The 23,352-nt window shown below is 41.2% G+C and overlaps 1 protein-coding gene across 3 annotated transcripts in view; it reads right to left on the reverse strand.

Moving 5' to 3' along the window:
* Positions 1–1,802: 1,802 nt before the first annotated feature.
* Positions 1,803–23,352, reverse strand: part of hipk3b (homeodomain interacting protein kinase 3b) — a 33,989-nt gene continuing 12,439 nt past the window's right edge. For 2 of the 3 annotated variants that reach the window (XM_029457482.1, XM_029457492.1), the window contains exons 3-17: positions 16,661–16,784; positions 11,421–11,540; positions 10,899–10,985; positions 10,257–10,441; positions 10,005–10,164; positions 8,481–8,604; positions 8,260–8,381; positions 7,858–7,982; positions 7,384–7,560; positions 6,980–7,300; positions 6,738–6,884; positions 6,354–6,616; positions 5,392–5,443; positions 4,332–4,471; positions 1,803–3,446 (exon numbers count right to left, since the gene is read on the reverse strand). In XM_029457482.1, the coding sequence (XP_029313342.1) occupies positions 2,935–3,446; positions 4,332–4,471; positions 5,392–5,443; positions 6,354–6,616; positions 6,738–6,884; positions 6,980–7,300; positions 7,384–7,560; positions 7,858–7,982; positions 8,260–8,381; positions 8,481–8,604; positions 10,005–10,164; positions 10,257–10,441; positions 10,899–10,985; positions 11,421–11,540; positions 16,661–16,784 (2,659 nt within the window). In that variant the 3' untranslated portion in view covers positions 1,803–2,934. The remainder of the gene's footprint in view (positions 3,447–4,331; positions 4,472–5,391; positions 5,444–6,353; positions 6,617–6,737; positions 6,885–6,979; positions 7,301–7,383; positions 7,561–7,857; positions 7,983–8,259; positions 8,382–8,480; positions 8,605–10,004; positions 10,165–10,256; positions 10,442–10,898; positions 10,986–11,420; positions 11,541–16,660; positions 16,785–23,352) is intronic. The other variant, XM_029457502.1, reaches the window with a different exon arrangement.

Below are 23,352 nucleotides of genomic sequence, written 5' to 3' on the forward strand. Positions count from 1 at the left end.
ATGTATAACATTGAAAAGGTTGCAATAAATATTTGTTCAAAACAATTTAACAGTAAAACCAGTTGTAAAACATTATTTCGGAACAGAAACATTGGGCTAAATTTATTGGACACAGTCTAATCACCCCAAACCCTTACACACCTTACTACTGCATGAGTGCTAAGTGGCGAGTGTGTTTGTTCGTGGACACATTACGTTTTGCTTTTTCAATGAACATAATGGATTTCTTTTCATACAGTGCTCCTGTAACACAACAAAAGGAGTACTGGTAGTATACCGTGTATATGCACAATGAAAAAGTTAAATCAATCCTGCAAGCTACAGCTTTAAATGTGTACAAAACGTCAATATGAAAACATACAAAAAATTAAGTTACATTGATACATCATTTATATGCAGTGATGAGCCCAAAAGGTTAATAAGGATAAAATACTGATGCAAAAAACACACACCCCGAGAAACAACAAATGCAACTAATGTTCATCATCAGCAATACAGTAGTTACAATGACACTCCAAATATGAACGCAAAAACACAAAAATCAAAACCACCTCTATTTCAGATAATTAGGGACCTATACAAAAAATAGCAACGCTAGGTTTAAACTCAGAGAAATCACCTAATTTCACAGCTATCGAAGTGGCAATCATCATATAGCAGCTTACCTATGATACATTCAAGAAAGAAATGATACGACTTATTAATTGCCCAACAAGCAAGACAAAACCTCGGCCGTTTTTTTTTTGTTTTTAAATACAATTTTTGTTTTAATTTAACCCCATTCTACGACTACAATATAACTGAGGTTTATGCAAACAGAATAGCTACCTTGCTCAGGAAATGAATTACAGTCTTTGGTGCTGCACAAGCAACTTCATTTGAAAATAAAAGACCAAAATAATTACACACATAACTAACAGATAAAATGCACACACAGCATATCTACATATATATCGACTGGTGCTCCCATCGATAGATATATATATATCTATATATCTATATAGATATATATATCTATATATATATATATATATATCGAGATAGAGCGAGAGAGAGAGCGAGAGAGAGAGAGCGAGAGAGAGAGAGGGAGAGAGAGAGAGAGAGAGCAGAGCGAGAGAGAGAGAGAGAGCGAGATATCGATGTAGAGAGATCTCGAGAGAGCGAGATAGAGCGAGAGATATATCTATATATCTATATATATATATCTATATATATATATCTATATATCTATATATATATATATCTATATATATATCTATATATATATATATCTATATATATATATATCTATATATATATATATCTATATATATATATCTATATATATCTATATATCTACTATATATATCTATCTATCTATCTATATATAGATATATATATCTATATCTATATCTATATCTATATCTATATCTATATATGTATATGCATATGTATATATCCTCCCTGACGGAATGTATAAAATAAGCAGTCGACACAGATAAGCCTTAAGCCTTTAACAAATGGTATAATGTAAAGGGGAAAAGTTAACTTTGTCACACATGCATAAATGAGCGAATTGCACACAATTAACTCACACCTTATCAAGCATCTGTACTAAATAGTCTAGCTCTATAATATATGTCCATATATGTGTGTATATCGAATACTGCATGGTTTGCTCGGGCTTAGAAAACTCCATACCGTGAATTCATTTGCATTTTCTTCCTTACCTAATCAAAGCCATGCCCACCACACTTCTAAACATCTAAGAAACAAAGTGAAAACACTCAAAATGAAAATACGAAGACGAAAAAGAAAACGAATCGACGACTATTTCAGATTGTATTGCAGTTTCATCAAACAGTACAAATACTGTTTGTAATAATAGTTTCACTAAATAGAAAGTGATTATCAAATATTAAGCTATACTCAGTACTTGCACTTTGTACACTAGTTCATTCGGGGAAAAGGGAGAACAAAAGAGATTTTTAATGAAACAGTAAGTATTCGCAACAGCAAAGCATGCTGTTCTTCTTGAAAGAACAGTAAAAAAAAAAAACTCACTACACACTGACTCCAAAAGATAAGCACCGCTATCCGCGATACATCACTTCCATGCAGGCTATGCATGGACATATACACGTGTGCATATGCATACTCACACATAGGATGCATCGACCGATTGGAATTTCAAGTGCTGCAGTCCAGTACATTAATATTCATGTATATAGTCATATATAAGTAGTAACATTAACAACCTCAAATATGTAAGGCACTATGGCTGGGGACAGTTATACAATGCAGCGAGTCTTGTGACACAAACAATAAGAGCAACGTCTATGTTTCTTTCCGTTTACATTTTTTGCTCATGCAAGACCACATGCAGCGTGAGGAACAACCCTATATAAAATCGGTTAATTGACTTGACATTGCTAACACCAAAAGACACCGAAAAGGTACAAATACTTCAAACGCAGTACAACATACACTGTGGACAACGTGTGCATCTGTCAATCTAGAGCTAGAGACTGGGATGGCTTTACAAATATGGATGTGTCTTGCACACGTAAGAAGGCAATATAGAAAAATAGCTGGGATCAGGGGTGCAAAGTCTAACTATTCAACACCACCCCAATTATTTTACCTGTTTTGAGGAGTATTCGTAGAAGATCCAATGCAAAGATATATATCAAATGTGCAAAACACATTAAGTGTGAGTTTAACTACTCATTCGTTCTTTCATTCAATCATTCATACATTATTTCCTTCTTAATTGTTGCCCAAATCATCTCCACCATTGGAACTCTTTTATTTATTTTTTTTAAAGCTTGAAGTTCAATTACACCCAAGTCTACATGTTTCAAAAAATAGCTTGCTTTCTCTGTGGTTGTGCCATGGTTTCGGAAATGAAAACCATGTTGTTTGTGGTTTAAGATAAATTTCTCCCCTTCTCCGTTAGCCCTCGGGTGGTATAAAGGGTACCTGGGCAGCCACGCTCAGATGTAAGGGTACTGGTTTATTTTGGTGGGGCTGAGAGGGAAACTGGCGTAGGCGGGCGAGGCAATGTAGGAGTGCGGGGGAAAGAGGGGCTTGAATTGGCCCTGGGGGTGCAAGGTGGGGGAGGGCAGCAGCCGGGGGTTGATGCCCACTGTGACCTGATGCACGATGCCTGCCGGGTGAGAGATGCTGTAGGTGGGCTGGAGGATGGGGCGGGAGGCTACAGGGGAAGCCAGGAGGTGGGCCACGGGTGCAGCCGTGACCAGAGGACCAGACGGTTGGTAGGACAGTAAGGTGGGCTGGGTGTGCGGGTGGCCCCCAAGGTGGGGGTGGGGGCCCGTAGTGTGGTTTGGGCTGCTGTGGGACAGGGTGAATGTGTGCCCATGCATGGTGGGAGGGATATAGGCCTGTGGTCTCCGGTGGGCATAGTTGCCGTTCCATTCCTGATGGCAGGAACCGAAATGCTGCACCTGAGGGAGAGAATATCTGGCTGGTCAGAGTCACGGTCGACACAAAGTATTGTTTGTTTTCTTTATGAACCACTAGATGCTGCTGTGTCCACATTTTTACACATCAACGTTGCGTCTCTAATAAGTCATTAACCCTCACCTCGTCTTACTTTGTTTGTATAACATTACAGTCTTCTATTCATTCTCTTTGTCTTACTGGCAAATCATTAAATAAGCAGCCGTACTGTAAATACCCTCAGCCCTTAAACACAGTTGGAAATGTTCCCCCCCACCAACTGTGAGTAAGTTTGAGCAGAGCTGGTGGATTTGTTAAAGCTAATGTGGCGGCTGAATCAAGTTCCAGTTATCGTATTAAAGTGTTCTCTTGGCTGCTGCTCTGCTATAAAAAGAAAATAGTTGCAATTCAAAATATTAGCTTATTTTATCCTGTGAATGTACAGAGTGTAGTCACAACCACTTTGGAAATTGCACTTTCTGGTACAGTTTGCCAACTTCTTCACATTCCAGAAAAGGGGCAGCTGCAGGACACAATGACTTGAATAAAATTGAACTTCCCACAGCCAGTGGGACACCCTGTCGGAAGCATTACCGCCGCCAGCGATTACACCGCGATCGTGCGTAAGCGCCAATAACCCCCCCGCTCTGACCTGTTTTTGCATGAAGATTAAATATATTTTGCATCTTCAATAAAACACAAATTCTCTTTGGCCATACAAGTACGCATATACACATACGTATATTCTGCTCGATCGATGTTCCCAATGTCTCTCTGCAGCCAACAACCCTCAACAAATGAAACGTATAAAGCGGTGCATGTTTAAGTGCTCTTGTGTATATCTTGTTTGTGACTGAAATACATGTATACATATGACTGCTTGTGCTCACCTGCCCAAAGCCTATAGGCTGCTGTTGCTGGGGCTGGAATGCAGGGGTGATCTTCTGCGGCCTGTTGAGGAGGGGAGTGGTGTGGTGATGTTGTCGCCCAGGAATGCCTCGCCCTTTGGACTGGCATGAAGACTCCAAGACTGGAGGTAGGAGGTCAAGTAAAGAAGGTGGGACGAAGAAACACACAGAGAGATGGAGATGACATGTGTTAATTCAGACAATTTGGTGTCCCACTATCAATATCACAGTGTAAATAAGGGCAGGCAAGAGGCACAAAAAAAAAAAGCAACCATGGATTTGATCCAACTACAACTGCAGAAATGGCAACATTTGTGGCAGGAGGCTTTGAAGGCTTATCAGTGATTTCAGCTGTGTTTGATCACGTCCAAATCTTTAAACATAGTGGCAAATGTCCTCCGAATATGATCCAGACCATTATAAATAGATATGTTTGTGGGGGTCTGGGAGTCGGTAACTAAGCTTGTTCATAGAGCTTATAGTGGGGTCAGACCATCAGCTATAAATACACCTGGTAGCACTAAAATAGCAAACTGTGCCCTTTTATGTGGGGCTTTCATTTTAATAGATTGAGGGTTGGGGGGTGCCTTTGAAAAATGATATGACGCTGTATGATTCTCACTGAGGATTTACATTTGAACCCTTTACTTTAAAATAACTATAGAGAGGCTTTTAAATATATTCAGTTGCTGAGAAAGACAGAGATGTCCCACTGACCACAGCTGTTAATAAAGCCTACATATAGCATGCGTAACTCCACTTTAACATCAGAATGAACCATTCATTAAACATTTGTTTATGACAGCCAGAAAATGTCTTCATGACCTCTGCTTGACATCCATGTTTTGAATATTTATATTGGGGGACATTCATCATTGTGGGGCAATTACGCATGTGTTATGTATCTTTCAAAAGTGCACATCCACACAGATACAGGGGAGCTCAGAGTCAGTCTGAAGCCAGAGTAAGGAGTGATGACAGCAAACAAATATACACTCCAGAGATCAGAGCAGATACTTCAGGGCAGGTCACCCATAATCACCTGTGAGAACCTCTGTGGTCTACAAAGACAGCGTAATCCCAGGCCATGTGACCTGTGGAGCAGACAGCAGCAGTGATGACTGGATGTTTGAGCTTGCATGACCTACTCATGCACTTGCAAGTCTTCTGAGACTGGATAACACCATCAGAATGTACTCCAGACACAACGCTGAGTGTGCCAAAGAAAAGGTGTCCTGTCACATTCTTTAATTATGCGATAATTTAGGTTTAGAAATAACATTTGTCTAATACACGGGCCACACTGCCACTTCCGCCATTTCTTAACTAACCCTAACCCAAATTTATATGGATTGGCTCGATCATTTTTACCTTATCGATTTATCGCCACACCTTCAGTGTGGGAACATTTTGCGTTTGAGTTTTGTTGTAACCTATATAACTTAAAGATAAGATGTTGTTACTTCACACTTGTTGTTAACAAAAGGTCCCAACCATTAAGAAACTGGATTGACAGTATTGCCCGTTAAGGAATCAATGACTATTGATACCCCTGTGCCAAATGTTACATATATATATTTATTTATTTAAGTGCCATTTATGTTAACAGAGCCCGAAAAGTCCAAATGGATTCATTGTTCTGGTTCCGTCGTTTTATTTTATTTAGGTTTTATATATTTAGGATGTTTATATTTCATGTTGTATATTTTCACATTCCAATTCCAGTGTCTGAATATTTTTTAAGAATGAACGGGTTCATCGCTCTTTGAAAAGGTGTACTTTCATTATTATGCTATTGTATTATTATCATTATTATTATTATTATTATTATTATTATAGCAGTGGCATAAAATGGTCTTAAAATGACAGTAATATTGTTTATCGCAATTATTTGTGGGAGAGCAAATCATCCAACTAAAGTCATCATGACAGGGGTAAGTCAGAATTAAATAAGGAACATACTGAATGTATTTGTGTTATAATCCATCATATGTCCAGTTTTACCTGTGTGGCCATATGTTTCACTGACAGCAGGGTAGTTGTTGTTGCTGTTCTGCACTCTCATTGGAGGCACCACAACAGTACGAGCTGTTGGCTTGCTGGGCTCGGTCTCTGGGGCAACGCACGCCACACGGGGCTCGCAGTTCTGGTTGCTGTCGGCGATGAAGCGTCGCTGTGTGAAGGGACTGTTGCTATGGCCAGAGGCGTCTGAGGCAGGCGAGCTGTCCACTGTGTCACAACCGCTCTCCTGTTCGTCGTCTGACATACTGCAAGAGGGCAACGAGGAAGGGGGTTACGGGTATCTCGTTTGTTGCGGTTTAGCAACTAATGTAGAACCAGGAAGAACATTTGTAGGAGCTTTGTTTGAATGAGTTGCATTGACCGTACCTGTTGGGGTGTTTGCAGGGTGAGGTGCTGGACTGGGCTGAGGCTGAAGAGCTGGTGCTGAGCGTGCTGTCTGGACTGCTGAGGGAACACACTCTCTCCATACTGACGGTGCTCTGACACGCCTCACAGGCTGCACTGCCCTTACACCTGTGTGCAGAGAGACGACAAAATAAATAAGATACAACATTTTCATTACGAATTTAGTAAATATCGTTAGAAGGAACATGGCGGTCAGTACTCACTCCCCCATTGAGTGTCTTTGTGCGCTCTCCTCTTCGTCGCTGCTAATACTGATCACACTAACAGTCGGGCTACCAAGGTCAGAGATCACCATGGCCTGCCGCTGCTCCTGCGAAACCGAAAGCTCCTCACAGTCTGGCTCTACCTTGCAGCAGTTCTCATCATCCTCTTCCACCTGCACTGTTCTTTGCTCCTCTGCAGCAGTGTGTCCTTCCTCTGGGCATCTGGCTTCTACCTGCTGCACATTCTTTGCTGTATCGGCCATCTTTGGGGACTGGCATGCAAAATTTTGGACGTTCGTGTTTTGGGAGTAGTTGCTGCCCCTGTTTAAGAAAACAATCCACTTTCAGAAAGGAAGGAGCCCCTATTAGTTCATGTACATGTGTGTTTTAGTTGCAAAACTTACGTGATATACCTGTTTACACAGGGCTTTGCTCTCTTGTTGGCAGCTGGCTGTGGCCACACCACATGTGCAATGCCTATGTTGATTGGCTGGTGGGTGGACATGGTCATTTGGTTGGTTAAGAACGGCTGAGGGTGTGCAATCATGGAGCTGTAATGGTTACCATGGGGACGCACTTTCCTGTATTAAGGAAACAGAACATTGCAAAAGCCTTTAGCACCATCACCGACAAAATGGTCTCAGTCACTGGTCCCAAGGGACATGTATGACTCATCGAGTCATCATTAATATTCAGGGGAGCAAGCGCAGAGCAGTAGACATTTACCATGGGTGTACATAGCAACTTAACGTAATAAAGCACGAACACATATTGCTTTAGATAATACTACATATTGAAACTATATGGCACATATAAAGAAAGGATAAGGATAATGTATCAAGAAGATATTGTGCCCAACAAACACACAAATTGCTTACCCCCAGTCACCCAATCTTTGTGAGCCCCCCACAGTGTCAGATGCCAAAGTAGTTGGTGGTGGGGGCACTGATGTCACCTGCTGCCAAGTGGGCACCAAGATCTGCTGTGCGCGGTTGGACCAGGCCTGTTGAAGTTTACAGAAGCAGAGCGATTACATCTAGTCATTTTCAATGATGCTTTCATCCGCTTACACATCAAAGATACACTTATCAACTTTATTACACACACACACACAACACACACGCACACACGTCTATGTTCTAAATGACTCTAAATATAAATAATGAAGTTATCGGTCAACAAGTTTTCCTGATCAACACTTAATAATGAAGCCAAGCTGTCCCTTCATGTCAGTCTATGTTCCTCTATTGCCATCATTCCTATCCTTGCTACCCCCTCACCTGTGTGATGACTCCAGGTCTGATTTGTATGGGCTGGATAGGGGGTGCTTGAGTGACCAGAGGCACAGAAGCTTCCATTCGAACAGAGTAGCCTGCTGGTTTAACTGCGTTGGTGGGAATTCCTGCAGGGAGAATGGACAGGTAATATTTGACTTTAAGATATTTAGTCTAACCACCACAACGGATAATAAACAAGTGAAATAAAGATTTAAACATCCTACCTTGAATGGTTGGGGGACAAAGAATGAGTGCCTGCTGAAATGAATCGTTGCATCCAAACTGACCACCTCCGGCCTGCAGTGGTATCCCAGGGTGCATTACTGAAGTGGCCGATGGGGCTAATCCCTTCAAAAAGGAAAAAGTGATATCACTAGACTTTTCTGAGGTATTACAATGATCAACAATGGCATTAAAGAGCCAGTAGATGGCGACATCTCTGCCATGAATAGTCTGTATTTCAGCCAGACGCAGCACAGCCTGTCTTGCACTAAAAGAGTTTAATGGGTTCGTCAATCACCACTAGGTATAACCCTGGCTTTTCAGCCAAAAAACGGTGGCTGACTTGGCTCACCTCTGGTAGATTATACTGTAACCTCGAACACATGGCTGATCTACTCCAGAAAGAGTTCAGGGTACTGAATCAAAAGGAATCTGAGGCATACTTCTGCAACTCCCTGGAAATTGGAGTCTCCATGCTTTAATTAGGCAAATCTTGATGAATACTTTCATCTCATAAAAATACTGCTATTGATACGTTGATATCGCATGTGATTGGACACATTTTTATATGAAACTGATAAACCAATTAACCAGGCTCACAAGGTTCGATAAAAAGATTAGACAAGACGGATAACTAAAAGGTTGCCTGACAATGTTGAACGTTCTTCTTGAGACCGGCCTAAGGGCTAAACAAAGAACAGTTAAGCATGTGCCTCTGCTTCACTACTCAGGCGTCTCTCGTGTCTGGCTATAATCACATTTATAGAATAATGAGAACTAGGCCCATATTGTTCTGCTACAGCTCCTGCATATGACCCAACCCCCATACACATGATAGTAAACACAAAGCAGCCTTTCAGAGGATAATACTAAAAAGGCCTCCACATTTTCATGTTAAATTCTCCTGAAAAATAAATGCTTACCGTTTACTATACTGCTCCATGGAAACAGAAATTGTAGCTGAGCAGTTTTATTGTGCAAAGAATGTGACCAGTTGTTCTTTTTTTCTTTATTAAGATGCATTGCCAAAAAAAAAAGGGTCAGCTCCTGTTTTTCCTCAGCAACAACAGTGATGTGCACCGTTGCCATGACCTCAGAAACATGACGTGATTTTGTTGCCATGACAGCACTGCTCGGACGTAATAAGATTGGTGAGTCGGCACACACGTAAGCAATAAAGGCCAGGAAATTGTCTACATGATCAGTCTTCACAGCAGCAGATGAACAGAACAACACACTGCATGTCAATGACCCACACCATCTGTGATTATTCCATTACTCAGATATTGTGACGTTTGATTTAATTCCCAGATCAGGAAACAAGAAATACATAATATAATTCATATATATATATATATATATATATATATATATATATATATATACACACACACCAAGTTATTGGTGTTATGCTTCCCTGATTTATGATATTCCCTGATCAAAAGATTGCTGAGCGTGTGTGTAATAACACTCCACCACACATAGAAATAGCAGATCGTGATGGAAAAACATCCTAATAGACTTACTTGTGCGTGGACACCGGTGATCTTGCTGTATGGGTGGTTGACAGAGGCAGCAGCGGTTGTGGTCACAGGTCTGATGAAAGGACCTTTATTTCTGTTGGCCGCCTCGTATGCACTGGGACGAGTCCAGCAAACATCCATGATGTGGAAACATGACTTGACGCTACAGGCAGAGGAGTCACACAGAGAGTTAAAGTTGTGTATGAAGGTCAAAACGACAACATGTCTAAAAGATCAGAGACAAAGCGAACTCACTGGTTGCTATGGGGAAAGTCGAGCAGGTGTTGCATTGTCACAAAGGGGTGACTGAGAGCCTCGGCAGGGGAGGTCCTCTGTTCTGCATCGATCAACAACATCTTCTTCAGCAGGCCCACAAACTCCCGACGGTCCGCCTTCTCCACCAACAAGTCACTACCTTCCAGATTCATCACCAAGTTCACCTTGAACACAAACATTTTACTGTTAAAACTACTGGTCTGAATAAGTGTTCATCAACAGAATAACATACTAAAAAGGTAAAGTAAAAAGGAGTATGATGAAGCAAAGAATTTGTAATATGATACTGATTACTTAAGAATGATAAACAATTCGTCACGAACATGAATTCTCAAGAATCTCCTCTGACGTACGAAAATAACAGACCTGAAGAAGCATCGATGTTTGCTCGGGAAATTTCCACATGTGGTGTGTTTCTACAGAGAGTAGTGAGTGAAACCTGAACCTTCACTTCTATTTTATTTTGGGTTTAGCTGAAGGGAAGTCTTTTCTTTCTAAGTAATAAGATGTGTAATGTGTTCACACAGGTGTGGGTGTACTTCCTGTGGTAAAAAACCCAGTAGCCTTTTAACAGTTGAACTTCCTCTGAGGGTACATTGTGGTCTGAACAGCTGAACATACGTGCGCTATGTCATCCAAACAGCCGAAGATGTACTTCCTGGCCTCCTTTGATTTCATTCCCGTCTCCGTCTCGTGCTCATCTGTTGACTACAGAAAAAGAATATGTTGAGTGAATTCAGCAAAGCAGTTGCTGTGCTCAGTTGTGTTACGATTTTAATGGTTTCATGTTGCTATAAAAAGGGGCTCATTTAATGTTGTGCTCCCAAAATGCATTTCCTCATTGTGGAACCTTAAGCTGATTCAAAGTACGTGTGACTAGATGACTGTATTTTTATTTCAACGATAAGTCCTTCTGTGCATGTTTCGGTTTGCTTCCGGAAAGCTACAATTGCTTCTTTATTGAAAACTGCAGTCTTTGTTTGCCCAGAGGGGAGGAAGAAAATATCTGTAAACAGTTAGTGCTGACGTATGATTTTCACCATTAGCTTTCAGTGAAGCAAAACAAGGGCAGAGGTTAGTTGTTTTCATTAAGTGGCAATAAGCCAAGTTGCCATATTTTGCAGGTGTGCAAATACTCCTCACCTTTAGTCTCCATGCTGCATACGTTGAGTCAGACTCTCTGCAAAAGAACCGTGTCGTCTTTGTCCCCGTATTCAATAAATGTTCCCCTGGAAAACCTTGTGTCTGTGAAATGTAGCGGATCTGTTGGACATAAGGAGGAAAGCAAGGAAGAAAAAATAATATGAAGAGAAGAAGAAATAAATCTTATAGCTAAAGAAAAAAGATAATTCTTATTGGTTTATGTAATACCATGTTACATTAAATAATCAACATTATCACTTAAATGCTGTTTTTTTCCCCCCCCGTTATTGTAGATTTCTCCATCATCCACACTCTCTCTGAAACCAACCTGTCACCGGAGGACTTTATACTGACGCACTCTTTTATGTTCTGATCATTTACAAGGTAATTCATACTGACATCACACTATCAAGTCCCTCAGAGTTGAAGTTACTGTTGACGTGTACATAGTGGGGACAGCTGCAAAGACCTTGAAGATGGCACATTCCAGACAAAGGGCTAAACCCAAATGAGACCTATGTACCGAGCGCAGCTTGTGTTTATGATCTCTGAAAGGTGTCATGGTCTTTTCATGTTAACTTTGATAACAAGGTTCCTACAGTCTCAATGCCAAATGCTTTGCTGAGTAATGACGCTCGTCAGTCAGATGCTGTTGGGCGAGAGTGTCGCACACAGGTTTATGAGAGGAGACCAGTGAGAAGCCTGGCTGACGTCAATCACACCCAAGTGTAAAGGACAACAACCGTTACAGATTCAGCGCCGCTAAGAAAACAAGAGCCACGTATATGGGGAGAACGGTGAGGATCATGAAGGAGTCACTGCACCAATAGATTACGATAATCAGGTCTATCTCTCCCTTTCTCTTTGAACAACACAAATCTAGATGCAAGGCAGACAAACACGTCTTCACCTCTGTAGTAAACTAATATAAAGCTTCCACCTTGCTGCCTGCTAATTGTGAATGAGTGAGTTTGTCCCAGTGAATTCCATGACGCACCTCACATCTAAAAAGTGAATTACAGACTGAAAAATGTTTCTGTTGGAAGCCTATAACGTGTTGAACCTCAAGAGCATTTGGCTTATATCTGTTGCTGAAGTGCAAATACGGCAATGTGTCTGTGTGGGTGGAACCCATGTCCATGTTAGTTGGCTACAGAGGAGTTTATGATCGAGCAATGCATTCCGACAGCATACATGATGAATGTTATCTCATCTGCTAAGAGATTTGGATGGGAAGACTGAGATCCCCTCGCTTATCTCAACGCACACAAGTATCATAAAACACATTGTGTCACTGTCCATTTCTCCCTTTTGGATTTGCCCTTGCCTTTAGTAATTTTCCCAGTACATGCTAATTCGGTTACGTCAACCAAAATCTCTCTCTCTCATTTTCTGTCTTTCACATTCACTATTCATTACATAGTCAAGGATTACAGACGCAGCCAAATCCAGCAAACTTTACCCTGAAAGTACACCGACTAAATTCCCCTCCTTTCATGTCCATAATGTAGCTGTAGCTCAGAAACATCACATAAACAGAAACAAGAAAACAACACAGCCAGTGTGTGTGTGGGTGGTGGGTAGAAAATTCTTGTGACGGGAAAACCCTTATTTTTCCTGGAAGGCGTGTCTCTGCAGAGATCTCACAAACCAGTGAGATCACTGGTGCAAAGCTACAGCTGCACATAACAACTATCTAGCGAGCCTGGGCCTGCTGCAAAGCAGAGAGGAAGCACAGGCAGCATTTACTTTATGGCAGTCCAGATAACAATACACTCCATAAAAGATGCTTTTCAATGATATTGCTCAGTCACTGCAATAAATGAAATTGCATCTCAGCTTGGAATAATGTTCCCGCACCTTCTTACCTACCCGGGTGCACAATCACTTCCACAATTTTGACATTGGGTTATAGTAGTTTGTACCAGCTTACAAACAGGAACATTCCTTCTGGAGCCTTGACCTTTCCAACCCCCACTAACCTAAATCCTCTTTGCTTCCACTGACCCTGCCTACATCCTCTTATTCTTGCAGATCCTTTAGGTTGCCAGCTAGGCAGAGCCCCAAAGAAGAAAGAAAAAAAGCAAGCACACTTTGGTGATCAATAGTGTGCACTGACCCCAATGGTGGCACAACTTGTACTGTGCCTAGAAGGCAATCGACAGTGAGTGTAAAGAGAGTCTAAAGAAAGAACAACAAGACAACAATATGGGGAATGGAGTCACACCGGCTTTGAGGTCTTGAAAAGCGCTATATAAATTACATTTATTATTATCATACCCAAGACTACAGCACCCAGGGCTAATCATAGCCACGAGACACTGGCTGAGACGTGAGGTTTGTCACATCAAAGAGGTGAGCAGCTTTGTGCTGTACAAGTGAAGTGAAAGATGGTGTGACTGGGGGGATGAGGTAAGAAGAGGGGAGAGCAAGAGGGGAGGAAGGGAAGAGGCGGAGCCAGAGTTATAAATACAGTATGCTGTGTGGCATGGAACAAGACCCCTTGCTGAAAGATAAGAACAAGAAAAGGGGGAAGAAGGGGGTGGCAGCAACTCAGTCAGCTCCAGCCAGATCACCCCGTGGCCCCTGGATGACACCTCACACCAGCAGTCACCTGCAGAGCTGTTTACTGACTATTTGGCTATTTATTGTAGGCGATAAAAATGTACAAGCTTTCTATTTTGAATGTGTCTAACTTTCTATTTTAGAATGTGCGTGTGTTTGTGTGTGTGTGTGTGTGTGTATATATAGCACACATGGAGTGCCAGTTTATGAAAACCCATGTCTTCAACCTTTCAAACTCAATGATTGTTGATGTACTGTGGACTCCTAGAGTAAAGCTTGTAAGTAAAATCACAAAACTTCTGGTTTGAATGCAAGAAAACCAAGTTAATCTATTTATATCAAGTGAAGTGGGAGCCGCTATTTTTAGTTTATCGTGGACACTATTAACATCAAACATGTTTGAATAGAAAGGATGGTGGTTGGCTTCTGCTAAATCATCATCACCATCATCAACTTCTAAAAGTAATTCCTCGTCATCCGATATCACGTTTTTCTGTCACTGATAGAGCTGTGGGTGACTGTGAGAGAGGGGATGGGCAGACAAGTAAGAGTTTGTGTTCTTCTTCTATTTTCTAAGAATCTAAGTACTGTGCATGAATACTTTGCTTCATTATGAGACTAAAGCCTCCAGAAAACACCAGAAACCAAAGTAAAACGAATCGGCCCACATTGTATTAGCTTTCTTTTCATTGGACAATTCCATGACCAAATTGAGAACCCTGCACATGCCAGTGGGCCGCATGACAGAGAGAGACAGTGTTTCCTATGTGGGGTGGTTTGCACAGGGGTAAAAACAAGGAAGCTCTAGGATGTGCTTCCAACTTTACTACATAACCATTCTGCTAAAACGGGCCAGGGTGGTAGTTCAGTCATCCCAGAGAACATCTAGAGCTTAAAATTCACTGCAGGTATTTTAATCAGCAGGCAACAATAGACAGTAACATGAGAGGTGCAAGATCCAACAAGCTAGAATCTAATGCGACAAACTCTTGCTTTCTTTATAGATTATTCATGCCCTCTAATGCAATCCACCCTCTGTTTACACTAATTTACAAATAGTACGTTGTGATCTCTATCTGGTACATATTTCATTCTACGGGTTCATTCTCGATTGTTCTTTTTCTTTTTTATTTCATTATCTCTAACACTCCTTATCTATGCCAACTGTATCCGATCCACCCTCGTCAACCCCATTAGCTCCAAGCAGTCCCTTACTAAATAGAGGAGGCTCCCCTAAGAAAGAAAAGTAGCTTTGCGACATGCTGACTGGTTCCTGCAACAACAGATTCATCATATTTAGACTGGTGGTGCAGCGCTCATTCAAATCTCTTTCGGAGATGTTGAGTTATCTCTCCTGTCTGTCCTGTGGAGAGTGAAAAACGATGCCGGGCAATAAAAAATACTTTGGTATGACTGCAGTGTGCAGCGGGGCTGAGTGCTGTAATGTAGGGTGATGCATGGGACACAGCAGAATCTGACCAAGGCTCTGTTGGATAGGATTGTAGATAGGGCTCCAGGGTAGGGTAAAGCAGCTCACCATAAGCATCAGTCTAGTCCTGGGAAGACACTGTCAGGGCTCCACTGGGAGGGGCAGACACCCGACAGATCCTAATAGACATACCATCAATCACAATAATATGCCTTTCTGCTCACTGTCACAGACGCCAGCTGATACATTCCTCAGGGTATGTACGTCACCAGGGAAGCCGTAAATACTGCACTAATTTGTTACTGTAAGTCACTTGGTCTCTTTCTTCATTCAAACAATCCATCACAGTCCTTCTTTCCATGGGTAATTATGCAAAAAACTTTTTCCTTTCCCTTAACCTCAAAAGTTTCCTCTCCATGTTATCCTCATGCAGAACATCTCTTCAACACCCTTAAAACGACATAATGCCTAAATCTCACACAGATTAAAATAACAGATTTGTCTTTCTGTACACACTGTGACAATGTTGCATTCTTGTCCTAGCTTCAGGCCATCCGTCCTTAACTCTGCTGCTGAACGTTCCCGTCTGCCTTTTTAAGGCTTTGTCAGCTTCTCGTCGAAACTGAATCTTTGCAACACGTCTTTTGGGGGATTTAGACTATAGTGGCCATGGATCACGTATCTCGCAAACAAACCATGTCTGAGTCAGTAATCTGAAGGCAAGTTTGTAATAAAAAAACTGGATTGAACGCAAACTCTGAAACAAAAGACACTGAACCCCCTCCTCTGTGGGTTGCCTTGATTGGAAAGTGTAGGGGATGAATGAAAAAAAAGAGGGACAGAGAAGAGAATAGGAAAATAACAGGTTGGGTGGAATCAGAGGATGTAACGCTACTTACACAGCCATTTGGCCAGTGTAAGGATGGGGGCTGACCTATAGGGGAACAGGATTAAGAAAGGGTAAGATCTATAAATGGAGGGAAGGCCCACTGTGCCTGTGCCTGAGAAAACCAGTTTCCATCTGGAGATGGTAGAGAGAGGAGAGACTGAGTCATATAAGTAGGAGATGCTGGGATAAATTGCATACAGAAGAGAAAAGAGAGGATAGCTGGAGGCCAACAGGAGGGGATAGAAAAGTGGGAAATACCCCCAAAACAGTATGAGCCAAGAGCCAAGAGCCAAGAGCCAAGAGCCAAGAGCCAAGAGCAGGTAAAAATTGAGTGTTGTTGATAAGAAGGTTGTTTACCTGGTCGTACTCCAGGGCCCCAGGGTAGAGGGGCCAGCCCAGAAAAAGTTCAGCTATCACACAGCCGAGGGACCACATGTCTATGGCTTCACAAAACGGCAATCCCAAAATAATCTCCGGAGCCCTGTGGAACAGACAAAACACACAACTGTTAGTCTAAGGTCACACAATAAAAACAGGTATATATATTAGTACGCAAAATTAGCCCCATTTACCAGCCAAATGCTAGTAAAATATGCAAGTGGCCAAAAAACAATGCTAATCTACAGCGTGGCTGGTATTATATGAACATTCACTCTTCATTTGGCCAGTGGACAAAACTGTTAATTGTGAACCCTGCTAGTAGAGATTGTTCCTACAAAAGGTATTTAAATAAAAATGTATTTGTGCCATATTTACAAAAATTCAAGCAAATCTTTGAAACAAAACAAATTCATGAACCACCTCACAGATAAGTACATAAACCTCTGTGATATAGCAAATTGTTTATATTTTTTTGTTTTCACATGTAATGCATTTCAGTGTTTAATTTTTGCACTTAAGATGCTGAAAAACAAATAAAAACATTTCTGTATTTCACTACTGATGCATGTAATGCTTTGGCTTTGTAGGCTGGTGCTGATGTCTTGAGCACATTGAATAAACTTCCATTATTAGTAATGTCATGGAATTCCTGTTGCTGGCCAGTCAGTCGGGAATTTGTGGTACATGTGTAAGCCAGTGTTGTTCATGAGAGTCGCCTAGCCAATCGTCAGTCAGTGGGTTAGCAGGTCAGCCAGGCCGGGATCAGGGCTTTGACAGTATGTTGTCTCTGCTCTAGGCTAACTGGAAATAAGCAACACAGTCACTACCTCTTCCCCTAGGTGGTGACTCAACATTATTTCAAGTAACTCTATAAAACCACTGTAATACCATGTCACAGGGATGGCTAGTGGTGATGCACTCAAACTGACAGTACATACCTATCAGATAATGGGAAGAAATAACAATGCTGTGAATTGGCTAAAATGATGAGGGCTGTATGTCGAGTTGACTAGAAATAGTTTCTTCCATCCTTAATTGTATGCAACAACAGGGCTGGGGGTAACTCATTCAATATAATAATAACAAAAATACAAATATAATAAGATCATTTTTAATAGTAATTATGCACTTATTGCCTATATTGACGACAGCATTGCTCAGAATAACTCAGCCCTAAAATTGATTTAGAGTGAAACTTGAGTGACAGATATCATTTCACTTCACTTCCGTTCGGCATATACACAAACTATTTAACAACATGAAGAGAATCCAGAGGATTGAAATAATCTAAAGAACGACAAGGATGAGATTTCAAGACAATTAGCTCAAGTGACCCCTGATTGCTATTTCAGAAAGCTCGACATACCAACTAAAGCAAAGCTGCGCTTCCATACGGCACGTATCTAAAATCCATATCCAGCCGACAACTACTCAATGACGTCTTTGGAGCCATAGGGGACTCATTGGTCTGGGACATATGGATAGCAACAGCACATTTAAGACCAGCTAAAATAGGTTTTAGACTTATTTATCACATGATCCAAACAAATGCACGCAACAGCTGGTGCAGTAAGGCAACATAGCAGTAGAAAACCAACCAGGCAGTTATGCCAACCATTTCAGCCTCACAGGCATGTCCTATTTATAAGGAACAGGTTTTCCCTGGAGGAGTGAAGAGAGAAAAGCTACATATAAACACACTGATGCATTCATCACACAGGGATATACAGTAAGGCTGATCAGCACAACTTGAGCAGCACAACAAGGCATCATCAGGTTGGTCTAGTACAGGGGTCGGCAACCCGCGGCTCCGGAGCCGCATGCGGCTCTTTCATCCCTCTGATGCGGCTCCCTGTGGCTTTTGAAAATAATTAATGAGTATTTAATTAAAATGTATTTTATTTTAGTTTGTTCGTTTTTAAAATGTAATTCTCAATTTGAAGATTATGGTGATCTTGTAACATCTAAATAAAACGTGTTAAAAAATGTTATGTCGCTGTTACACTGTTACTATGCGTCACGTCAGGTGACGGCATACAGCCCTGATGTGCAGACGCTGTGCGCTGAGGTTCAGGAGCAGAAATCACATTAACCAAGTATGATAAATATTTTAATTGCCTATTATTTTGCATATATTCATATTTTTTCATTGTTCAGTGAAATAGTCCTTTTATTTTTCAGGTTGACAGCTGACTGCACGCGCCAGTAAAAGGATGATGGCACACAGAGAGAGGACGGCATTTTTGGTTTGCTGACGGTGGATAATTTAAGTTCAGCGTTTTTTTTTCATAAATACAAGAAGGACTCAAATAGACATTGAGTATTTTACTTGAAAGTAACCTTCAACCCAACGTCAACGTCTTTTTTTCGGAGCGCAAAATGTTTTGTTGCATGCAGAAATGTAATTTTGTTTTCTCTGCAGTCGTTCATTGATTTCATAAATGCAACACATTATAGTTTGTTTATACATAGCATAAAGGCAAAAAAAACGTTATATGCAGTGTTATTTCATTTTAAATGTCAAAAGGGTTTTGTGGCTCCCAGTGTTTTCTTTACTGTGGGAAACGGGTCCAAATGGCTCTTTGAGTGGTAAAGGTTGCCGACCCCTGGTCTAGTAGTTAGAGACTACTCTGTAACCAAAACCTGACAGTCTTGCCCCCTGCAACAGTCAATGCATTAATACATCAACAGCTTCTATTCAACTCCTGAGTTTGACAGTCTATAGGCTCCGTCAGATCAAGAAGACCAGATAAGAGCTTTTATACTGGCCTCAATAATCTGCTTTTATTAACAACCCTTCTCCATCTCTTGAATTCAAAATAAGCTATGCAAATAATAGTTATTATGAAAAAATAAACAACCGTTTTAAGATTGCTCTGCGCTGTTTTCAAATATATATATATGTTTTAAATATGCTTTTGATCTTTCCCTTAACTTTTCCTGTTGAATACACAAAAGCAGTCCAACATGTAAAATCGCGAAATCAATAGAGCCAAACAGAAAGTCTCCCTCTCTTTGTTTTTTTTTTTTGGGGGGGGGGGGGGGGGGGGGGGGGGGATGGTGAGTCCATGTTGCCATGGTTGCGCATCCTAATGAACACAACTCAAGCCCTCCTATTAAACAAAATCCATTTTCCATCATGAGGATATGAAGTACAAGCTGAGGGGCCGCTGAATGCTACAGGAGCAGAAGCCTCGTGACTGTTCACCAACACTTGAAAGAGCTCCGGATGAAACGGGCAGGTCCAACAAAAAATGAGCAAGGAGATGGACTAATATTCTGCCATGCATGGATAGACTCCCGCTGCATGTAACACTCAACAGGAGTAAGTGGGTATAGACAACAAATTAATAGGTGTTCCTGAAGATGCACAAACTCCCAGACACATGATAGCGTAATGCACATGTACTTGAGCACCTTTTAGATAACTTGTGTACTAACATAATGGAGGTCAAATTTAACACAGACAAAACTGCAATTATCGTATTCAATGGCCTGATGCCTCATAGCTGCAACTAAACGGGCAGCAATTCATCGAAAACCAACTTCATTTTTACGACCACACAAAACACTAGCCCAGCATGTAGTGAAGTAATGGCAAGTAATACATACAGTACGATTGTTGGATCTAAAATAAAAATACTGATGAGAAGGGTTTATTTATGACCATGATGGATGTTGCCTGTGCATGCTAATCATCAGGTTTATTCCATACCTCTCTCAAATGTATGATTTATTATGCAATATCTTGTGCATCAACACAACATAGATACTTTAGCCATCCATTAAATGCAGTGAATTAGTTTTTAATGCTTTATTATCAAATAAGTTTGAAAGATGAACATGTTTTTTCACAAGAAAAGAAAGGTGCACATCAGGTCTGTTGACTGATACTACTTTGCTTTTAAAAGGTTGGAAATGAATGACTGAGTGAGACAAGAGTTGTCTACAATATCACGAGGTTCAACGGTTTCCATACAGCCTCATGTGTCTGTGTGGCGCTTTCTGTGCCTGCTGGCAGTGTTGTCAGACTTTTAAAACATTCCCCGGTTCACAGCTCACATTTAGAGTTTTAACCTTTCTATCCCCGTCGGCCTATATCATAGACTTTTCAAAGATGCTCATCAAGTTGAAAATGTCTCATGAATAGGGCTACATTTTTAAACAACTTGTGCTTTTAAAGATTTTATTTAATAGAGAAAGGGTGACCCGACAACAAACTTTGCATTAGCTGCTGGCTTGTCTTTAATGGAAGCCATCACGATCAAACCCTAATGCACAATGCTGAGCGCAGCAGTAACAGCAGGCCTAGCATGGGCACGCCACAGTGCCAAGTATAACCCGCCCACACTGCAGGTATGATATTCAGCAACAATCGCAAAATAAAACCGACACAATGGTACGATTTGGTTGCCATTTCTTCTCCTCGCAGCCTGAAGCTTCCACTGTATTTTACTGCTCCATTGTGGCTAGGCTCTGGCCAATGAAAAATTCTTTCCCTGGTCAACAAGTTCATCGGTTTGCTGCTTCACCTCAAACAGCTGCTTCCCTTCTTCAATCCATCGCTTCTTTTCCTCCCTCCTTGTTTGCGCCTCAAATCCACAAAGGGGATGAGGCACAAGGCGATGTTATGTTAGTAGAACGAACGCAAACATGACGCATGGAGACATTCCAAAACAAACAAGTGTACATGTGTACTAAATTTTTGACCCAGAGGTTCGAGAAAAACTCCTCAAACATTGGAAATAAGTTGAGTCCTCTATCCTGATGTCCTATATGACGGCACAGATAGTTATTCATGTGTATTAAACCTAGGCTGCATTAGGAAGTCTTCACTAATTATAAATTCAATTGAACATTTGTTAACTTTGAGTTCATTTAGTTCCGAGTTCTATTGTGTTTCCAGCGGCTTTGCAACAACCAAAATAGGCTTACATGAGAAAAGAATACAGCAGCAAGTATGTCAATAGTCCTGTCCTCATAGTAAGGATGTCTTAACTCTGACCAAAGTTCCCTGATGGCTCTATTGGTGCCTGGCTTGCTGGCTAACATTTAATACAACACTTTTGAAGTTGTTGGAAAGTGTATTTTAATTTTTGACAGCAGCTAACTGTTCCCTTTGCTTATAGTATTTGGGTCAAGCTAGGCTAAATATACCACAGACATCTCCATACTGTTCTCCGTACTGCACAGACACAACATTTATATTAATCTTCTTTTCTTACTGTGAAACAGTTTGCAGAATCAAATCATTAAATTATAGCCCGTCAATGTTCCTTTGATATGCAGGTCAAGTGTTTTTTTTTTTCTTCAGTTGCATCTTATTTTTATCTTGACGGAAGAAAGAAAAAAAAGAACAATGCAGACAAGTCTTATTCGTTACAATAAGGGCCATGGCAGAGCAGAGAAATTACCTCCATGTCTATTTCTTATTCATGGCCATTATCTCACACTCCAAAAATAGTTCTCTGATCCTCCTGCTCTGTCCTCACAGGGAGGATCCAAGTGCAAAGTGGCATCCTACCAGCGCACACAGAGAACAGCAAATAAGGGTAGCTCGACATAGGGAGGCGGTCATTGTCATTCAGGGGTGTAACGCTACACAAAAGTCTTGGTTCGGTACATAGCCCAGTTTAGTCACGGCTCGATGAGAGTTCGGTACAGCGGAAAAAAGATCCCAAATGCATAAGAATACATTTATTTTGACAAGACAGTAGTGTAAGGGTCAATGACAGACACAATCCTCTTGCTGGGGACTGGGGTAGAATTCTTCCCACTGGCCCCTTTGGTATAATATATTCATACATTTCAACATTTCTGCATTAAACTGTACAAACACTGAACAATCACTTTCCCTAAGGACAACGTTCACAAATGGCTATAAAACTGAACAACATCTCTGATGCTCCGAAATTGTAATTGCAAAATGCATAGAAAACATAAAATACAAATTGTGAATTATGGAGGAGAGTTACAATTAGTTCCACTTGGCTATATTTAAACAAGCATTCAAAGCATCCAACATTTATCACCACATTGATCGGCACATGTATGCGATGCCATGGATGTCGCAGGGGGGTCTTCCAGCTGCGGTCCTTCATTTGTGCTCGTCATAGGGTAACCCACTAGGACGCCGATCCGCTTGTTGTGCTAACCTCAGCATATGTTGCTAATGGAATACAGCTAAAACTTTCCGGACAGAACTCGCGCTCGTCAACTTTGGTTCCACATTACGTGCATGAAACTACTTGCTGTGTCTTCTGCGTGAACCCCTGTACCATTGTGACAAACAATTACAGCCCTTTGGTCATTGCATGATCACGCAGGCCTTTCAGTAAGCTTGGTCAGATAAATAATCTAATTTGGGCTACACTGCAGTTGGCATAACCTCAGCCACAAAGACAAACTGACTCATGTTGACTGCATGATGGAAGAATGGAGCTTTACCAAGCGTCTCTTCCAGGAACTGTAATTCCACACTCTCAGGGCATTCTGCATTATTCAGTGGAACACAGAGGCAGTGCAGCAAAGGCAGGGGTAGTACTTGCACTCTGCTCTGCCTAGACCTTAGATTAAGGATACAAGGCTTTAGACACATTTTACATATGTTACCCATTCAATGCGCCGACATGGAGCCAGTGTTAAAGAAATACTTTATTTTCCAGTTC

This window comes from Cottoperca gobio, chromosome 3, assembly GCF_900634415.1.
Source record: "Cottoperca gobio chromosome 3, fCotGob3.1, whole genome shotgun sequence".
Classification (NCBI taxonomy): Eukaryota; Metazoa; Chordata; class Actinopteri; order Perciformes; family Bovichtidae; genus Cottoperca; species Cottoperca gobio.